The following is an 18,403-nucleotide window of genomic DNA, read 5'->3' on the forward strand; positions in this document are numbered from 1 at the left end:
GATGAAAAATAAAAACAAAAATGACCTTTGTGACTGCTATAACATTGTCAATCTGCATTAATTCTGGGTCAGATTTGGACCTCAGTTAGTATCAGAGTGGTGTTCGCACAGGAGTTTCCTCAGGTTTTCTCCCACATCCCAACGATGTACTTCTTGGTGGATTAATTGGGGATATGATGGAGATATCAGAGTCATAGAGCACAGACGCAGGCCCTTCAGCCCATCCAGTCTGTGCTGACCATCATGCATTCATTTTCATTAAACCAACACTAATCCCGTTTTATTCCCACCATATCTCCATCAACCAACTTCAGATTCCAGAAAAGGACACAAAGTTTTGGAGTAACTCAACAGGTCAGGCAGCATCTCTGGAGAACATGGATCGGTGACATTTTGGGTCAATTACATTATTTAGATTACACAATTTACTTACACACTGAGGGCAATTTACAGTAGCCAATTAACATACCGACCATTACATCTTTGGGTGTGGGACGACTGAGGAACTAACTCATGGGGGTCACAGACAGAGTGTGCAGACTCCACCTGGGGTTAGGATTCAACCCAGGTCGCTGGAACTGTGAGGCACTACCTGCGCCACTGTGTCCCCCTAAACTACAAGGAAATTAGTGGGGGAGTTGTATTAATGGAATTGTTCTGACAGCTGGCACAGCTTTCTTCAATATTGATAGATTGTAGGCCGAGGAGCTTTTTCGTTCAGGTTCGTGACCCAACTCACGGAACAACCTGAATTTTTAACATATTGTGTAAAAATATTATATAAATCATCCCTGAAACTCGTCAAGAACAAAACCTGCGCATTTTGTATAAATATGACAAAAACGTCCAATTTTCCGAGTAGTAATTGTCCAATCAATGCACTTTTGACATTGAGGTCGGATACAAATTGACCAATCCCGCACTTTGTTTTATGGTCACTAGGCAGCGAGGACTGTGGGATCATGGCTGCTTCCTCATTACATCAATAGCAATAACAAGGTTTCCAAGGATAAAGGTAATGCTAACTTTGTTGATCATTTTGTTTTTCAATTGATTTATCTTTATAAAATTGTGATGTGAACTGTTAAATAAAAATGATAAATAACAAATGTACAGCTAGGGTTAGAGTCAGGGTTAGGATCAGGGTTAGGGTCAGGGTTAGGGTCGGGGTTAGGATCAGGGTCACTCGGTTGGTCGGTCGGGCTTGTTGGTAGGCCAATGGATGCTTTGAAGGATCGGTCGGGATATCGATCCGCCAGTGGATGGCGAGAGTGGTCAGACGGCCGGTGAGTGCTGCGAGGGGTTGGTTGGGGAGTTGGTAGGCCGGTGAGTGCTATGAAGGGTCGGTCGGGCTGTCGGCCCGTAAGTGGATGCTGCAAGAGGTCGGTCGGGCTGTCGGTAGTCCGGTGAGTGCTGCGAGGGGGTCAGTCAGACAGTTGGAAGTCCAGTGAGTTCTGCAAGGGGTCGGCTGGGCTGTCGGCCGGCCGGTGTTGCAACGAGCGAGTGGGTGGACTGACAGAGCTGGCGCTATGGGGGTGCTGAAGGCAGCCCGGGCGGCGTGCAAGGAACTGCTGCTCCCCACCATCATCACCACGATGATGCAGAAGTGCATGCTGGCCGGGGTGGACTCGCTGAGCGGCCACACGTACGGAGCCCGCAGCCGGTCCCAAAGCGGCTCCAGCTCCAGCCGTGGGTAGCTCTGGAAGGGGGGGGGGGGGAATTAGGGTTAGGGTTAGGCATTTTCCTCTCGCAAGATGACTTAGCCTTCCCCCAGCCTGGAACTGTCCTAGTCCCACTATGGCCATGACCCCCACCCTGCACAGTGGGGTTCAGTAAATGGGGGAACCCAGAAGAACTGCCCTCACCCATTAATTAGGCTGGTTCAGGGCCGGACCTCTGCTGCAGTCTCATTCAAAAAACACACACAATTATATTAAATATATTCTTTTTATATAATATAATTATACATAATTATATATGATTACAGTCATATTCACGTCATATTTATATAGATGGTATAATAATGTCTGGTTTAAATACACTGCAACATGGAAATAGGCTCCCCAATGTGTAATATGGGCATTGGACACTCGATGGCGCTTACTTTTTTGATCTCATTTTCTAATTAGTTTAATTAATTAATGTGCAACTTTTGGCACTGACGAGTTATGACTTCCTTCTCAATTATATTGTATCTAAATCTGTGCAAAATTTAATGTAGTTCCGAGACGTGGGCCACGAAAGGTGATTTCTAGACACATTTGTGATGCTCGGCCCACAGCCTATGAACGAAGATAGGAATCGAGGTTTTTAGTCAAAAGACCAAGAGATTGTTTCAATAGATGGGAGTACAGTATGCATTGTAAGGGCTATGCATCTTAATCTTCTAGCTGCCCCCCTTACAGCAGTCAATCTGAAGAAGGGTCCCGACCCGAAACGCTACCCATCCATGTCCTCCAGAGATGCTGCCTGATCCGCTGAGTTACTCCAGCACTTTGGGTTTTTTTTTATAACCAGCATCTGCAGCTCCTTGTGCGTACACATTAATCTTACCGCCTTACATTGCAGTTCCATTTTGTGCTGTTCATTCTTATGAATGAAGGAATCTGAAACCATATCCTGACCCTTAATTACATTGTGTTCACCATTACACCTGCGACCCGTAGCTAACAATAATAAACTAGAAAGCGTGAGCAGGAAAAGGACGCACTTTAATGTATAAAACAAAGGCTGTCCGCGTTGTGTAATTAAAATGCAAATCGGGCGGCGAATTACAGCGTCGATCTACGATTGAAGCAGTGGGTTTAAGAGCTGCACGTCTGCACACAAATGAAGTTCTGCCTCGCTCGATTATTTATTTCCGAATCTCCATCTGCTCCCTGCACACAATGTTTATTCACGGCTCCGAAAAGAAAGCATTGTATTTGTTGTGGGAAAACACTGGTAAGATGAAACAATTCCCGCGATGTGATGACAACACAGGTCCCAGTATTCTCCCACACACCGCTAGAGCAAGATCCCTTCCTTAAAGCGCTCAGATGTTATTGTGGTTTGAGGGAGGAGGATCGACTGATTGCAAATTGGTGTTGCCGGTAGTTTTTTTTTTAATGTTATGCGTCGGAAAATCTAGATGCACAACAGACATTTGAACTATTGCAATCGTTTATCCCACTAATGCAATCGTTTCCCACCTCTGTGGAAGGATGGAACTGCAGATGCTGGTTTCAACCGAAGATAGACACACCATGCTGGAGTAACTCAGCGGGACAGGTAGTCTCTGTGGAGGGAGGTTTTGAGGTCGGGATCCTCCACTCTGTAGCAGGATCCCGCCCAGTCCGAAGAATGGTCTTGGCACATAATGTCGCCTGTCTATTCGCTTTGCAGATGCTGCCCAACCTGCCGAGTTTCCCCCAGCACTCTGTGTTTTGATTAATGTTCCAACATCTGCTGTTTCACGTGTCCGCATTTTATTGTTTTTTAACACACTCTGCTGATTCAGAACACTGGGTGTAAAAGCAAGTGTGATTAGCGTAACCTTCTAACCTGTGAAAACATTTGTGGTTTCTGCAAAACAACCCTCACGCGTTTGTTACATTCAGATTCAGTAAGTGATTTCAATAGTTTAAAAAACAAAATAAAGAACGTGCTTCCACTACAGGTGATAAGGAATATTACCAGAAGCCACGTTAATGGCAACATACATGTGCACGGGGGCACAATGTTACCTCGCGTAAAGATCGTGAAATCCAAGAGGTTTCAGTTTCAGTTTACGCCTTTAGTTTTGAATGCAATCCGACCAGGGGAGGTGGGAAGAGTTACGGGTTCCCCGCTGTTTGCCAATGTGCATATCAATTGGGAACAAGAGGGCTGGAGGTGCACAGTCCCTACACTCACCACAGTGAGTCCGCATCTGGAGCGAGTCCAGGGATACAACTGCCCTTTAATTAACAATCGGATTTATAACCGCGACCACTTTCCTAGAGAACTAGCCCCCCGGCAATGCCCCCCCACCCCCCACCACCACAATACCACGCAGGTGGCGATATGATGTAGACCCGCCGTTCAGAAGAAGTTGTCATTTCGGCGCTTCATGCTGGAAGCTATGAGCTTAGACATCGCGCCGGCCCTTCTGTTCAACAGCTGCAGCTCAGCTGTGTGGAGCCCGCATCCTGGTGTCTGAGCCGTCTTGAAATTATTCTGCTTTCGTGGGATGCTTGTTGTTCACAGATTGTCGGAATTCTCGGGGTATGCAGAAGAGCAGGAATATGGGCGCCAACCACTCCCATAAAACGCCAGTCTTTGACGAAAACGAAGATGGTAAGTTCTCATTGTATTGTACAATATTCGCAGTTCTTTGCAATTCAATCCCTGCTCCTTTCATTCGAACCACTTCTGCCGTACATTGCTTTGGCCGCTGGAGGTATCGGACTCTTACAAGGCGTGGAAATAAAGAAAGGTAATTTGTCCTCGTATTGTAGATTTCTCTTAATGTATTAAAGGGCAGTTCTTTCATTGAAAGTGAAGCGCACTGTTTTAGGATCGTACTTCTTAAAAATACTACATTTCAGCTTTTTTATACAATTGTAATATAACTAATTCGCGGTGAAGAATCCACAATACGTTAACTTAACATAAGTTGACTATAAATATATATTTTTTGGAACAACTCCTATGAAATATGATTTCACAAATTATTCAATCCACAAGTGGCAATGCATCACCCAATCTCCTTTTTGATTCAGAACCTACGCCAACTTGATGAGGGGTAGTTAACCGGTTCTGATGTACCACTTTTTAAAATAGACGTTTGATATGCAGCAAATTTATGTCCCACGGTATGGCTTTGATTGTTTTGCTTCTACAGTATAACTGGCAAAACATGTTCACGGAACTTATTAAGATGTTCCGGGCAGTAATCACACCGTTGCATTTAAAATCCTCATGGAACAGCTAATGAGGATTTCAGTTCCGTTCTATCGACGTAGGTGGTGTATGGATTGTATCCCCCAGGCAACTACGTTCAGACCGGCCAATTTGCGAGCTGTGAGCACTTCGTGGAATTGTTTGCTTAAGATAGATGACTTAATTGCTGTATGTTCACCCTTTAAACACAACTGGACAATGTTTGACAATAAAATGTCAATGTTGAAACAAGGAACTGCAGATGCTGGTTCAAAAAGAAAGACACTAAGTGCTGGAGGAACTCGGCGTGTCAGGCAGCATCTCTGGAGAACATGGATAGGTGACGATTCGGGTCCAGACCCGGAGATGCTGCCTAACCCGCTGAGTTACTCCAGCACTTTGTGTGTTATGATGTCAATATTGCTACGTGTTACCTGTAGAGTTTAGATTTTTCTTCTCCATTATTCGATTTTGACCGGCAAAGTTCAGGCTTCAAATAGGTAACTCGTCAATCTTATCAGATTTACTTTACAGACTTTAACACGGTATACTGGTCATATTATCATACCACACTTGTCAAACTGTCTCCAATGTTGTTTATGAAGACTGATATTTAACTCGAATTAACTTTTGATTGATGGCATGAATATTTCTGTTTTGACTAGTTTCACCAGTAAGTTAACATTTTGTGCTGTAGTGCACTGATCTCTTTCATGGGTAGACGACCCACCTAGGTTGTAGTCAAAGGTAGACAAAAATGCTGGAGAAACACTGCGGGTGAGGCAGCATTTATGGAGCGAAGGAATAGTTGATGTTTCGGGTCGAGACCCTGCTTCAGACTGAGTCAAGTATATTTTAAATGTATGCAGTAATCATCCCAACGCACTTCAAGAACTGTACTAATGTAATTGGTAATGATAAATAGATACCAGTGATAACCTGGTTCTTATTTAAAGTCTATCAAAATGATGCTCTTTGAGAAATTAGAAATTATTGTTTATTTTAGGGAAGAAAGTCACAATAATCATTTTCGGAATGGAATTCAATTTCTTTTATCATTGTGCTTAATTACATCCATGAAAGAATACTTTTAAAGCAAAACCCTAAGTGGCTTTTATTGTGAACATCATTGTAAGTATTTTTTTTTCTAAATGACTCAGTGCTGTTATAAATTTAAAAGAGAAATGCATTTAGCTTAACAATAATTTTTGGCATAGGCACTGATTTTGATTAATGATGAAATAGTTTGTGACCACTGGAATGCAAACACAATTTGCAAGCTATTTTTAGATAGACTGGGAGTCTCATTTGAGCAGGGAGCACCATATTTGACAGAGAAATAACAGCAGAGCAAAAGAATATCAGGGGACGACCCAAAAAGAAAATAATGGTCCATGTAACATAATTACATGTATGCAGAGAGGCGATGAAACTGTAAGCACAGGCTCCATTTGGTGGCCATTTGTGTTTTGAACGATGGCACGTTAGAATACTGCAAGACCCTTTGCACATGTACTTGCTTTTCTGATTTAATTTTTGGCCATTCTTTTAACAGGCATCCTATATTCTAGGCAAAAATAGATTGAGGTGGGTTGATGGAGGCAGTGGGGAGGTGAAAGGGGTGAGTGAAGAATAGGAAGACAACTTGCATTGTTCTAGTGCTGTTTATGAATTTTGGACCTCTCAAGTGCTTTGTGACCAATCAAGCACTTTTTGATTCAGGCTCACAGTTGTATTAAGGGATATGCAGCATAGTCTAAAAGGAGCAGGCTCTGATGAGAAGCCATTGGTCTGAAATATTATCCAACATGGATGTTGTCTGACCTGCTGGGCTTTTCTATTTTATGTTATGATTTCAGAATTCATGCAATATTAGTCTGTTTTATGAGCAGATAACAGTTGAGGTGATCTTACCCAAGGACTACTTATTAGTCAGAGGCCAGGAAGGTCTTCTTTGCTCTTCTTGTGAGCTTCCCCATGAGTTCTAATGAGAAGGTATGCAAGATTCTTGTTTAACTCCATAGTGCATGATGTGTGTCTAATGTGGCCAGGACATTGGTTTATCCTGCCTGCTTCAGTGAGATAATAAACCCTTTTAGTCACCGGTGTGGCAGTGGCGCAGCAGTAGAGCTGCTGCCTGACAGTGCCAGAGACCTGAGTTTGATCCTGACTATGGGTGCTGTCTATACGGAGTTTGTACGCTCTCCCTGTGACCGCGTGAATTTTTTCTGGGTGCTCTGATTTCCTCCCACATTCCAAAGACATGCAGGTTTAAAAAAAAATTATTATTAATCAAAAAATGTATTCAATTATTAAAAAATAATATTTACACTACAGCAAAACAAACCAAAACCCACCACCATAATAAAATACTAACAAATAAACTACTATATAACTATGTTACAATCCTTATTGAGGATGTATTCAACCCCCTGCGGTGCCGGATATCCCCCAAGGTGCCCGTGGACAAGGTGTAGTCCCTTTCTAACCCCACCCGGGTGCGGACGTATCCCCGGAAAAGGGGCAAGCAGCCGGCTCGGGCAGAGTCCTCTTCCGCCTAGCGCCATGACTCGCGGATCGCCAGCTTGGCCATGCACAGGAGCAACCCAACCAGGACATATTCAGCCCAAGACACGCAGGTTTGTAGGTTAATTGACTTTTGAAAACTGTCACTAGCATGCAGAATAGAACTTTGGTCGATGTAGAACAGGTGGGCCAAAGGGCCCGTGCCCACTCTGTATCTTTAAACTAAACTAAACTAAACCAGTCCACCATTTGATCTGTTCAGTGGTTGCAACCGGATGCCCAAAGTTGTCTCCGTATTCCTTTAAGCCCCAGACAGTATACGGTGTGGGACCTTTCCACCACCTCCAGAAATGCCTTAACAGCCAAGTCAGATGGTGGCTAATCCATCAGACCTGCCATATAAAACAAATCTCTGTGGTGTCTATGACATAAGCATTCAAAAACAATCCAAATATATACAGCGGTAGAGTTGCTGCCTTACAGCGCCAGAGACCCAGGTTCGATCCTGACTCCAGGTGCTGTCTGTATGGAGTGTGCACATTCTCCCTGTGACCACGTGGGTTTTCTCTGGGTACTCTACTTTCCACCCATGCAGGTTTGTAGGTTACTTGTTTTTTGCTGTGGCCTGTTGGGGAGAAGGCGCCCGCATAGCGAACAAAAACAGACTGGACAAGCTGATCAGGAAGGCCGATTCAGTGGTCGGGGCTGAGCAACTAACGGTCCAGCAGGTGGCAGAGGCCAGAACTCTGTACAAACTAGGTTCAATAATGACCAACCCCACTCACCCACTCCACGCCCTGAAGGTGTTCAAGAGCAGCATCTTCAGTCAGAGACTGATTGCACCAATGTGCAAAACGGAGAGATATAGGAAGTCTTGTATACCAGCTGCTATAAGGTTTTATAATGCACAAAAATAATTTTGGATTTTTTTAGTATTCATTCATTGTATTTTAACTTATTAAGTATTGAAGCTATCTGAGGAAATGTGTGGTGTGTTATGTCTGTCTTGAAGCTGTTGTGGCACTGGAATTTCCTGTAAAGGATTATTAAAGGTTATTCACTTATGTAAATTGCCCCTAGTGTGTAGGATGCAAAACTGGGAGAAGAAAGAACTCGTCCACAGTTGTTTGTTGGTCAGAACAGACTTGATGGGCCAATGGGCCTGTTTCCATGCTGTATCTCGAAACTAAACTAAATATTTAAAAATAATTCTATTAAATTATAAAAAAAACGTTTTCCAAATTTAAAACGTTTGAATATATTTTCATGAACTAAAAGTAATTAAATGACTAAACATTAGAAGCACAAAAACTTAAATGCACTGATTTTTTTTCAGTTCTTTTAAGTAAATATAAATCATCTGAAAGTTTCTGATCTCCCCTGCAGTTGTTTATCTGCATTGAAGTCATTGAAGCTTCAGTAATTCTGCCCAGCACACGTTTAGTTGGCAGGTTTCCTGGTGTTATTGCTGGGAAACTGCAGGAAGTTGGTGCTCTCTTGCCGCAGTCCATGAGGAGCCCAGTGTCGAAGAGCAGTCAGAAGTAGCAAGGTGACGTTCCTACAAGAAGCTCAGCACCTTGTGATGTTGAATGTCAATTTGGCCTGCCTCACATAAGTGCTGAGCACTGTTGTTCCAACATCCAACAGCACAGAACTCTCTCGTTCCTCCCACCCCTGTTCTGCAGTGAAGCACCAGCCTAGATTTCATGTTGCAGGATCTCGAACGACACAACCTTCCAGTTTAGAGGCAGGAATGGTGTCAATGAGCCATGCCTATTATTTTTTTTGTTTATAAAATGGTATCCAAAGTCAGCCGAGGTAGACCATAGAAACATAGAAACATAGAAAATACGTGCAGGAGTAGGCCATTCGGCCCTTCGAGCCTGCACCGCCATTCAATATGATCATGGCTGATCATCCAACTCAGTATCCCATACTTGCCTTCTCTCCATACCCCCTGATCCCCTTAGCCACAAGGGCCACATCTAACTCCCTCTTAAATATAGCCAATGAACTGGCCTCAACTGCCTTTTGTGGCAGAGAATTTCACAGATTCACCACTCTCTGTGTAAAAATTTCTCATCTCGGTCCTAAAGGACGTCCCTCTTATCCTTAAACTGTAACCCCTTGTTCTGGACTTCCCCAACATCGGGAATAATCTTCCTGCATCTAGCCTGTCCAACCCCTTAAGAATTTTGTAAGTTTCTATAAGATCCCCCCTCAATCTTCTAAATCCTAGCGAGTACAATCCGAGTCTACCAGTGACAATTTACTTGGCAAGAATAGAGAAGTGTATGTTGGGATTGTTCCTGTGTTATTTTTTGCTGGTTATAAGGCAGCCTAAATGATGCAACTTAAAGGAATCACTGGAACGTGCACTAAATATGTTACATTTTTTCCAAGGCTGGGAAACAGCATTCAGCATTGGACAATTCTCTGGTCAAATATTTGTATATTCTTACCTAGCTTCCAAACCCATGTTGCTGGGTAGTTTGTGTAACCCCAAAGCCATGAACAATGAGTACCCTGCAGCTTGTAAATAAATACTGCAGCTAAAAATAATTTGAAGCTCCTAATGGTGATCTTGAATTCTTGCCAACCAGAATGTCACTGATACAACTATGGGGGTCAAACTGTGAACCTCTCTCGTCTTCAGGGGTAATTGAATTATCTTAAACATATCTATTATCTGAATGGTGGCCGATTAGGAAAAGGGGATATGCAACAAGACCTGGGTGTCATGGTACACCAGTCATTGAAAGTAGGCATGCAGGTGCAGCAGGCAGTGAAGAAAACGAATGGTATGTTAGCATTTATAGCAAAAGGATTTGAGTATAGGGTCAGGGAGGTTCTACTGCAGTTGTACAGGGCCTTGGTGAGACCACACCTGGAGTATTGCGTACAGTTTTGGTCTCCTAATCTGAGGAAAAACATTCTTGCCATAGAGGGAGTACAGAGAAGGTTCACCAGACTGATTCCTGGGATGGCAAGTCTTTCATATGAAGAAAGACTGGATAGACTCGGCTTGTACTCGCTAGAATTTAGAAGATTGATGGGGGATCTTATAGAAACTTACAAAATTCTTAAGGGGTTGGACAGGCTAGATGCAAGAAGATTGTTCCCGATGTTGGGGAAGATTCGAGAACAAGGGGTCACAGTTTAAGGATAAGGGGGAAGTCTTTTAGGACCGAGATAAGAAAAAAAAAAATTCACACAGAGAGTGGTGAATCTGTGGAATTCTCTGCCACAGAAAGTAGTTGAGGCCAGTTCATTGGCTATATTTAAGAGGGAGTTAGATGTGGCTCTTTGTGGCTAAAGGGATCAGGAGGTATGGAGAGAAGGCAGGTACAGGGTACTGAGTTGGAAGATCAGCCATGATCATATTCAATGGCAGTGCAGGCTCATAGGGCCGAATGGCCTACTCCTGCACCTATTTTCTATGTTTCTATGTTTCTATGTCAATTAGACAAGACATTATCACCGAAATGTACAACTCTCACTTTTAAGTGCTTACTTTCTATTTCTGTATGTCTTCTTGGTAACACTTGTCCCATGGATTGGAAAGGTTTAGAAGGATATGGGTGGGCGGGACTAGTATAGATGGGACATCTTGGTCAGCATGGGTAAGTTGGGCCGAAGGACATGTTTCCATGCTGTGCGACTCTATGACTCTAAAACTATTTGTATCCATTTGTTTGCAGCAAAAATGTACAGAGAAACTGAGTTAAATTTCTGAGTTTAAGATGATTTTTTTCTTATGTAGATGAGTTGACTATAAATAAGGCCCAGATGGATCAGTGGTTTATAACTCAGCAGATGTAATAAGCAGAGACATTTCGTGTGCTCAAATCAAATACTTGCAGTGAAAAGCATCTGGGAATCAGTTTAGCTGCATCACTGAGCATTTTGCTATTGACAGATATAAACACTGCAAGTGGACAGTCACTGTTAGGAAAGAAAGAAGCATTCATATTTGGCATTACAATGGATAAGACATGATTGCACTTGAACAAGATCGTTGCTTTGTCCTGCTGGACAACTTGAGCAGGTATCTGTATTTCTAATAGGGGGTAGAAGGTGCTTATAATGGGAAAAGTCACCAAAAATTGCTTATTAGTCCATAATCACTATTTTTAAACTCTTCAATCATCATCAGGAAAAGTACTGTCATCTCTGACCTTTACTGCACTGTTCTTATTGTAATGTTTTTAATCCTTAATGATAAGTTTGCATTATTATGACCTTTATACTTTTCATTTTATATTTTACTCAGTGAGTATCAAACTCATCAGCGAGCCAGAAAATGTGCCGGTAAAGCATCGCTTCTGTACTTTTTATTTTTTGGAATAAACTCGAGGTAGAGCAATATTTTATTGTTTTACACCCTGTACACTCCAATAAATATCACTCAGTAAAAGCATGAAGATATTTGAAATTAAAATCAAATTGTTACATTATTATCTGCATGCAAATATATTATTTCCTGTGATTATTTATGCTCAGAGCTTAATTGTATTAGATAATTAATGCACCATTGCAAACAGCCTGCCTCAAAAATTCGTCTACTTGAAAGTGGCATTTTCATACCCAAGCTGTTTCAGTTATGTTATTACCTGAAACAAATCAGATATAATTACTCAACATAATTGAATCAGTTCAAGCTGAGCGCCATGTGAAGGTTTTCCTCCATGGCAAACATGAAGAAAAATTGAGAAGCACACGTGGTTTTTATGGAGCTATAGGAGTGTCTCTGTATTCTTTCTCTTGACAGTTGAATGATCTAGGTGAATGCTTTCTGAATGCGAAGATGGCCTTGATCAGATCTGATCCTGATCTTGGGTACTGTCTATGTCATAGCAAAAGGATTCGAGTATAGGAGCAGGGAGGTTCTACTGCAGTGGTACAGGGTATTGGTGAGACCACACCTGGAGTATTGCGAACAGTTTTGGTCTCCAAATCTGAGTAAAGACATTCTTGCCTTAGAGGGAGTACAAAGAAGGTTCAACAGACTGATTCCTGGGATGTCAGGACTTTCATATGAAGAAAGACTGGATAGACTCGGCTTGTACTCGCTAGAATTTAGAAGATTGAGGGGGGATCTTATAGAAACTTACAAAATTCTTAGGGGGGGTTGGACAGGCTAGATGCAGGAAGATTGTTCCCGATGTTGGGGAAGTCCAGGACCAGGGGTCACAGTTTAAGGATAAAGGGGAAATCCTTTAGGACCGAGATGAGAAAAACATTTTTCACGCAGAGAGTGGTGAATCTCTGGAACTCTCTGTCACAGAAGGTAGTTGAGGCAAGTTCATTGGCTATATTTAAGAGGGAGTTAGATGTGGCCCTTGTGGCTAAAGGGATCAGGGGGTATGGAGAGAAGGCAGGTACAGGATACTGAGTTGGATGATCAGCCATGATCATATTGAATGGCGGTGCAGGCTCGAAGGGCCGAATGGCCTACTCCTGCACCTATTTTCTATGTTTCTATGTTTCTATGTGGAGGTGGCACATTCATCCCATGACTATGGGTTTTCCTCAGGTGTTCTCGTTTTTTACCCACATTCCAAAGGCATCCGTATAAGTTCATTGGTTACTGCAAATTACCCCTTTAAAGTAGGTAAGTGGCAAAAATACATATACGGATACAGGCATTGGAAGGCAACAAGGGAGGAGGGGAATCAGACCAACGAGATAGCTGTGCTGTGGACATGATGGGCTGAATGGCTTTCTTCTGTGCTGTAATAAGTAAACACATTCACCTATAAATTGTATAATGGTGCCCATTAGTTAGCTCCATTTATCTTAGGCATGACAGCATAGCAGTAGAGTTGCTGCCTTACAGGGCCAGAGATCCTGGTTCGATCCTAACTATGTGTGCTGTCTTTACGGAGTTTGTACCTTCTTCCTATGACCGCATGGGGTTTCTCCGGGTGTCTCCGGTTTCCTCCCACATTCCAAAGACGTGCAGGTTTGTAGGTTAATTGGCTGCTGTAAATTGTCCCTAGTATACAGGATCGAACTCGTGCACGAGTGATTGTTGGTCGGCGCGGACTCGGTGGACCAAAGGGCCTGTTTCCACACTGTATCTTCAAAACTAAAGCCAAAACTAAAAACTAAATGCAGCTGCATTCTTAGCCTCTGAGGCAGGGGTCACCTGAATGAATCCAGAGAAGAATCTAAGTCTGGTTGATCTTCCTGGAATGATGTTTGGGAGAATACTTGGAAATAAATGAGAGACTTCTTTGTCTACCTGGAATATGGCAGAGACTCCAGAAAAAAAATATTTCCTTGTACATGTATTGTCAGAATTTGACAGTAAAATGTTAATGGGACAAGCAAAGCAATGCCATTATTTCTAGATTGCTCTAGAAATGAGCCAATGTAGATAATACATGTAGATAATAGGGGCTGAATGATCGCTTTCTTCCAAACTACGATCTTGGAATAGATTTCAATCAATTTAGATTTTTTTTTAGTGAATTGCAAGCATGACATACAATTTACAGTATTAAATGCTGCACTAATAAATAATCCCCAGAGTCATTTAAGGATCATCTATTCGCTGGCACAATGGAAGGGATTGATGGAATTGATAGGGTCTTTACAGATGTTTACTACAATAGCTTGAATGAACTTATTCTTCATAATTGTTCTGTTTTTTAATGGTTGTTTCTATATAGATTTTTAAAAGTTATAGTGTTGCTAATCCAAACCTTTTATTGTTACTTTTTGTTTGTGTGTTTACGTGTACTTGTGTAGGGATGTGCGTGTGTGTGCCCTTGTGCATGCATACACACTGGCACATGAATACAAGAGTTGGACCATGGGCTAAAAGCATCTGCGTTTCCAAAAATCTTCTCTCTATTCACCTCAAGTTTATGCCTCTCATGATAATATCTTCATTGGCATTCCGTTAAATAAATGATAAATGATTTCTGACAAACACAGGTGCTTATTTAAAAGAAAAGAGTAGGGCATTATAAGTTTCTATTTTTAGTTCCAAAATAATAAGCTTTTTCTCCATCTGTGTGATGAATGTGCTGTGGCATCATTGATGAGATTACACTGAGAACATTTTCTTCATCTACCCCTTATTAAAATTCCTGCACTTTCCTGAAGAGAAGGTCAACCAGATGTAGTCACATAACTATACTCCTGTGTGTGAATCCACAATGAAAACAAAAACTTATCATGGTTCAAATCATCTACAGAATTACTCCACTCTTAGATTATTAACCAGAATTATTCCCACACCTTCTAAAGTCAAAACAAGATTAGCATTTAATTTCAATTCTCTCTTGTTTTGAAAGCTGTACTGCTGATTTCCATTTTGTTATGAACATCCCCAATAATTCATTTTAATTTTTGTAATTTTTTGAATACAAGAAGAACTTTATTGACACAATGAGCCGGAGTAACTCAGTGGGTCAGGCAGCATCTCTGGAGAAAAAGGATGGATGGCATTTTGGGTGAGGACCCTTCAGACTGATTGTAGTAGGGAGAGTGGGAAAAAAAACAGGAAATGAACAAAAAAACAGGAAAAATTGGGGCTGGCAATAGACGACCTGAGGTGAGGAGGTTCCCTGATAGGATGATTGTTGGTTAGATATGGGTGTGAGCCCAAGAGGAATTCATAGTTGCGACCTGTGGAACCAGTTAACCGACTTTTAGTGAAGGACGTATCATTGAGAAAATGTAAACTGGTGTAATGTCAATGGATAGAATTACACTTGGTGGATCACTGACTGATATTTCCATCGGCAGATAGATCGTTATCCTAATTTGTTTTTACCATTTCCCCAAATAGAGAAATATCGTGTATTATATTATTTTAGTTTTGCATTGAAAATGTGCTTAATGTAAACTGATCATTGCATCTAGCTTCACACTTTCTAAACAATAAGAATAGTTAAAAATATCTAAATGGGATGAATAAATAAATATACTAAAATTGCCCTTGTTTGCATTACTAATTGTGTCTGAAGTAGCTTTCTTGCTGTGGCATGCAAATTGCAAATACACTAGATATGCTTCTGTATTTGAGTTTCTACTTTCATTTAAGTGACAAGGCTATGAGTTATTCAAGAGTGGCTATATGGCTTATGCACCAGATGTGAACTGGAACAATGAGATTCTTACTTGCTGCAGCTTTACATGGGGCATTGTAAGATGGGTGGCTGTGCAAAACAAGGCAGCATCGGATCAGGTGCCAGCTGCATTCCTTGCCACTGCTTGAGTTTGTTTAGGTTGATATCAAGCAGCCAATTAAAAAAGCCAATGCTGCCATTTGAGATAAGCAGTGCCCAGCAATTTTGAAACCAATTAATACAAATCTAGCAAAAAGTTTTCATTTATTTGCGTTGTACGCTAATTTTTTCCCATTAAAATAAATCTGTCTTTGTGAGACGTAATTAGCATTGTTTATAAAAACATCAGTGTGTCTAGATCTTGCATTTTATATATTTTCATATGATAGTTTATGAAAATTGATGCCAGAGGCAGAATACATATCTGGAAAATGAAATAAAATGTGTTGAATGAAATAAATTATATATTAATTTGAGTGGAATGGCTTGTTTTTCTTTACAGCTTTTCCTCTTTTGGTAATGCAGCAATTGCGAGCATCATGCATTTTTAGATCAAAGGTAGTGGCAAGACAGTGGAGTCCGAAGAAGGATTCCACCCTGAAACGTCATAAGGTCATGATGGGAGCAGTATTTGGCCATTCGGCCCATCAAGTCTGCTCCACCATTCAATCATGGCTGACCTATCTCTCCCTCCTAACTTTTTCCCCATAATCCCTGACGCCCGTGTCACCCGATCAATTTTTCCAGAGATGCTGCCTGACCCGCTGAGTTACTCCAGTATTTGTGTCTTTTGCCAATATAGTGGGAGGCTTGTAAATAGCTCTGAAATATATACTTACCGCAGCCAATTAAAATGTACAGAAACTGACAAGAAGTATACTGTTCAAAATAAGAACCGTTACAGGAGACAAAATAATGTAACAGGTAGCTGTTTGTGAAAATGTGCAACCATTTAAAATATTCCTTCCAATCACATTCTCAAGACATCGTTGCAAATTCTTCCACGTAAGTGGAATCACAATTTTCTACTTTCTTTCTTTGTTAGTTATCATTTTACATTATAATCTATATTCTATCCAAAACCTTGGACGGATGGCTCATTGACAAACATATCGATTCTTGTACAATTGATAAACTGAAGAAATGCAAAAAGAAGCTTGATGGGCACCAAATGTCTGCACATTCTTGCTAATGGAACAGCGCTGCCTAGTTTTCACGCCGCTAAAGTGCTGGGTTGTTGGGATAGATTCTGCTTCAAATTCACTGGCTCTATATGTAGTGGGGTGAGGTCTTCTGAAAGGAATTGGCCTTCAGTGCTTTGATGTGGCAGAGCACGAGGCAGGAATTAACTCACTGCCTGCAGCCTGCTGCACTCATACAATGCCTTTGGCAGAAGGCACAGCACCCTCTTCTAGTCCACCAACTGTTCAAGAGAACTTTGACATTCAGTAACATTGGGACCTATTAAAAAAAACGTATAGTTCATTTTAACTTGAAGCAGCAAAACACACATGTGCACACAAACGTATAATTAAAAACAATTTCAAACATTGAAACTAATTAAAGTAGAAATCTGCTTCATTTCCTTGTGTTCAAGAAGGAACTGCAGATGCTGGAAGATCGAAGGTACACAAAATTGCTGGAGAAACTCAGCGGGTGCAGCAGCATCTATGGAGCGAAGGAAATAGGCGACGTTTTGGGCCAAAACCCTTCTTCAGACTGATGGTGGTGGGAGAAGGAAGGAAAAGGGGAGGAGGAGGAGCCCGAGGGCGGGCGGATGGGAGGGTGGGAGGAGACAGCTAGAGGGTTAAGGAAGGGGAGGAGACAGCAAGAGCTAGCAAAATTGGGAGAATTCAATGTTAATGCCATCCGGACGCAAGGTCCCCAGGCGGAATATGAGGTGCTGTTCCTCCAATTTCTGCTGTTGCTCGCTCTGGCAATGGAGGAGACCCAGGACAGAGAGGTCGGATTGGGAATGGGAGGGGGAGTTGAAGTGCTGAGCCACCGGGAGGTCAGGTTGGTTATTGCGGACTGAGCGGAGGTGTTCGGCAAAACGATCGCCCAACCTACGCTTAGTCTCCCCGATGTAAATCAGCTGACATCTAGAGCAGCGGATGCAGTAGATGAGGTTGGAGGAGATGCAGGTGAACCTTTGTCGCACCTGGAACGACTGCTTGGGTCCTTGAATGGAGTCGCGGGGGGAGGTGAAGGGACAGTTGTTGCATTTCCAGCGGTTGCAACGGAAAGTGCCCGGGGAGGGGGTGGTGTGGGAGGGAAGGGAGGGAATCATTTCCTTGATTCTTGATCAATTATGTCATAGAATTAGTGAAATCATACGGCCCGGAAACAGGCCCCTTTGGCCCAACTCGTCCTTGCTGACCACGTTTTATAAATGAGCTAGTCACATTTACCTGCCTTTGGCCCTCTAAACCTTTCCTATCCATGTACCTCTCTGAAAGTTTTTTATGGTCACTATTGTACCGACTACAGCTTCTACCGGCAGTTCGTTCCATAAAGTCATCACCATCTGCATGGAGAAGTTGCCCCACAAATCTCTTTTAAATCTTTTCCCTCACATCTGTATTCTATGCTCTCAAGTTTTGAACTGTTCAACCCTGAAGGAAAAAGACCATTCACCTTATCTCTTCCTCCTATGATTTGATATACATCTACAGTGTCACTCTTAAGCCTCCTGAACTCCAAGGAGAAGAAGTCCCAGCCTGAGCAGCCTCTCCTTGTAACTCAAGCCCATGACTCCTGGAAACATTCTGTGAAACATTCTATTTTCTGTATCCTCTCCAGCTTAGTGACATCCTTCCTACAGCAGGGTGACTAGAAATACACACAACACTCCAAATATGGTCTCACCAATGTCATGTAAAGCTGCAAGA

The 18,403-nt window shown here is 42.1% G+C and overlaps 1 protein-coding gene across 1 annotated transcript in view; it reads left to right on the forward strand.

The window, feature by feature from the left end:
• The first annotated feature begins 4,017 nt into the window (after window positions 1-4,017).
• The window catches only part of LOC129701584 (serine/threonine-protein kinase 32B-like), a 276,952-nt gene continuing 262,566 nt past the window's right edge, over window positions 4,018-18,403 (forward strand). The window contains 1 exon segment of the mRNA XM_055642860.1: window positions 4,018-4,317. Within this exon segment, the coding sequence (XP_055498835.1) occupies window positions 4,248-4,317 (70 nt within the window). The 5' untranslated portion in view covers window positions 4,018-4,247.

The sequence above is a fragment of the Leucoraja erinacea genome, chromosome 1, assembly GCF_028641065.1.
Source record: "Leucoraja erinacea ecotype New England chromosome 1, Leri_hhj_1, whole genome shotgun sequence".
NCBI lineage: Eukaryota > Metazoa > Chordata > Chondrichthyes > Rajiformes > Rajidae > Leucoraja > Leucoraja erinaceus.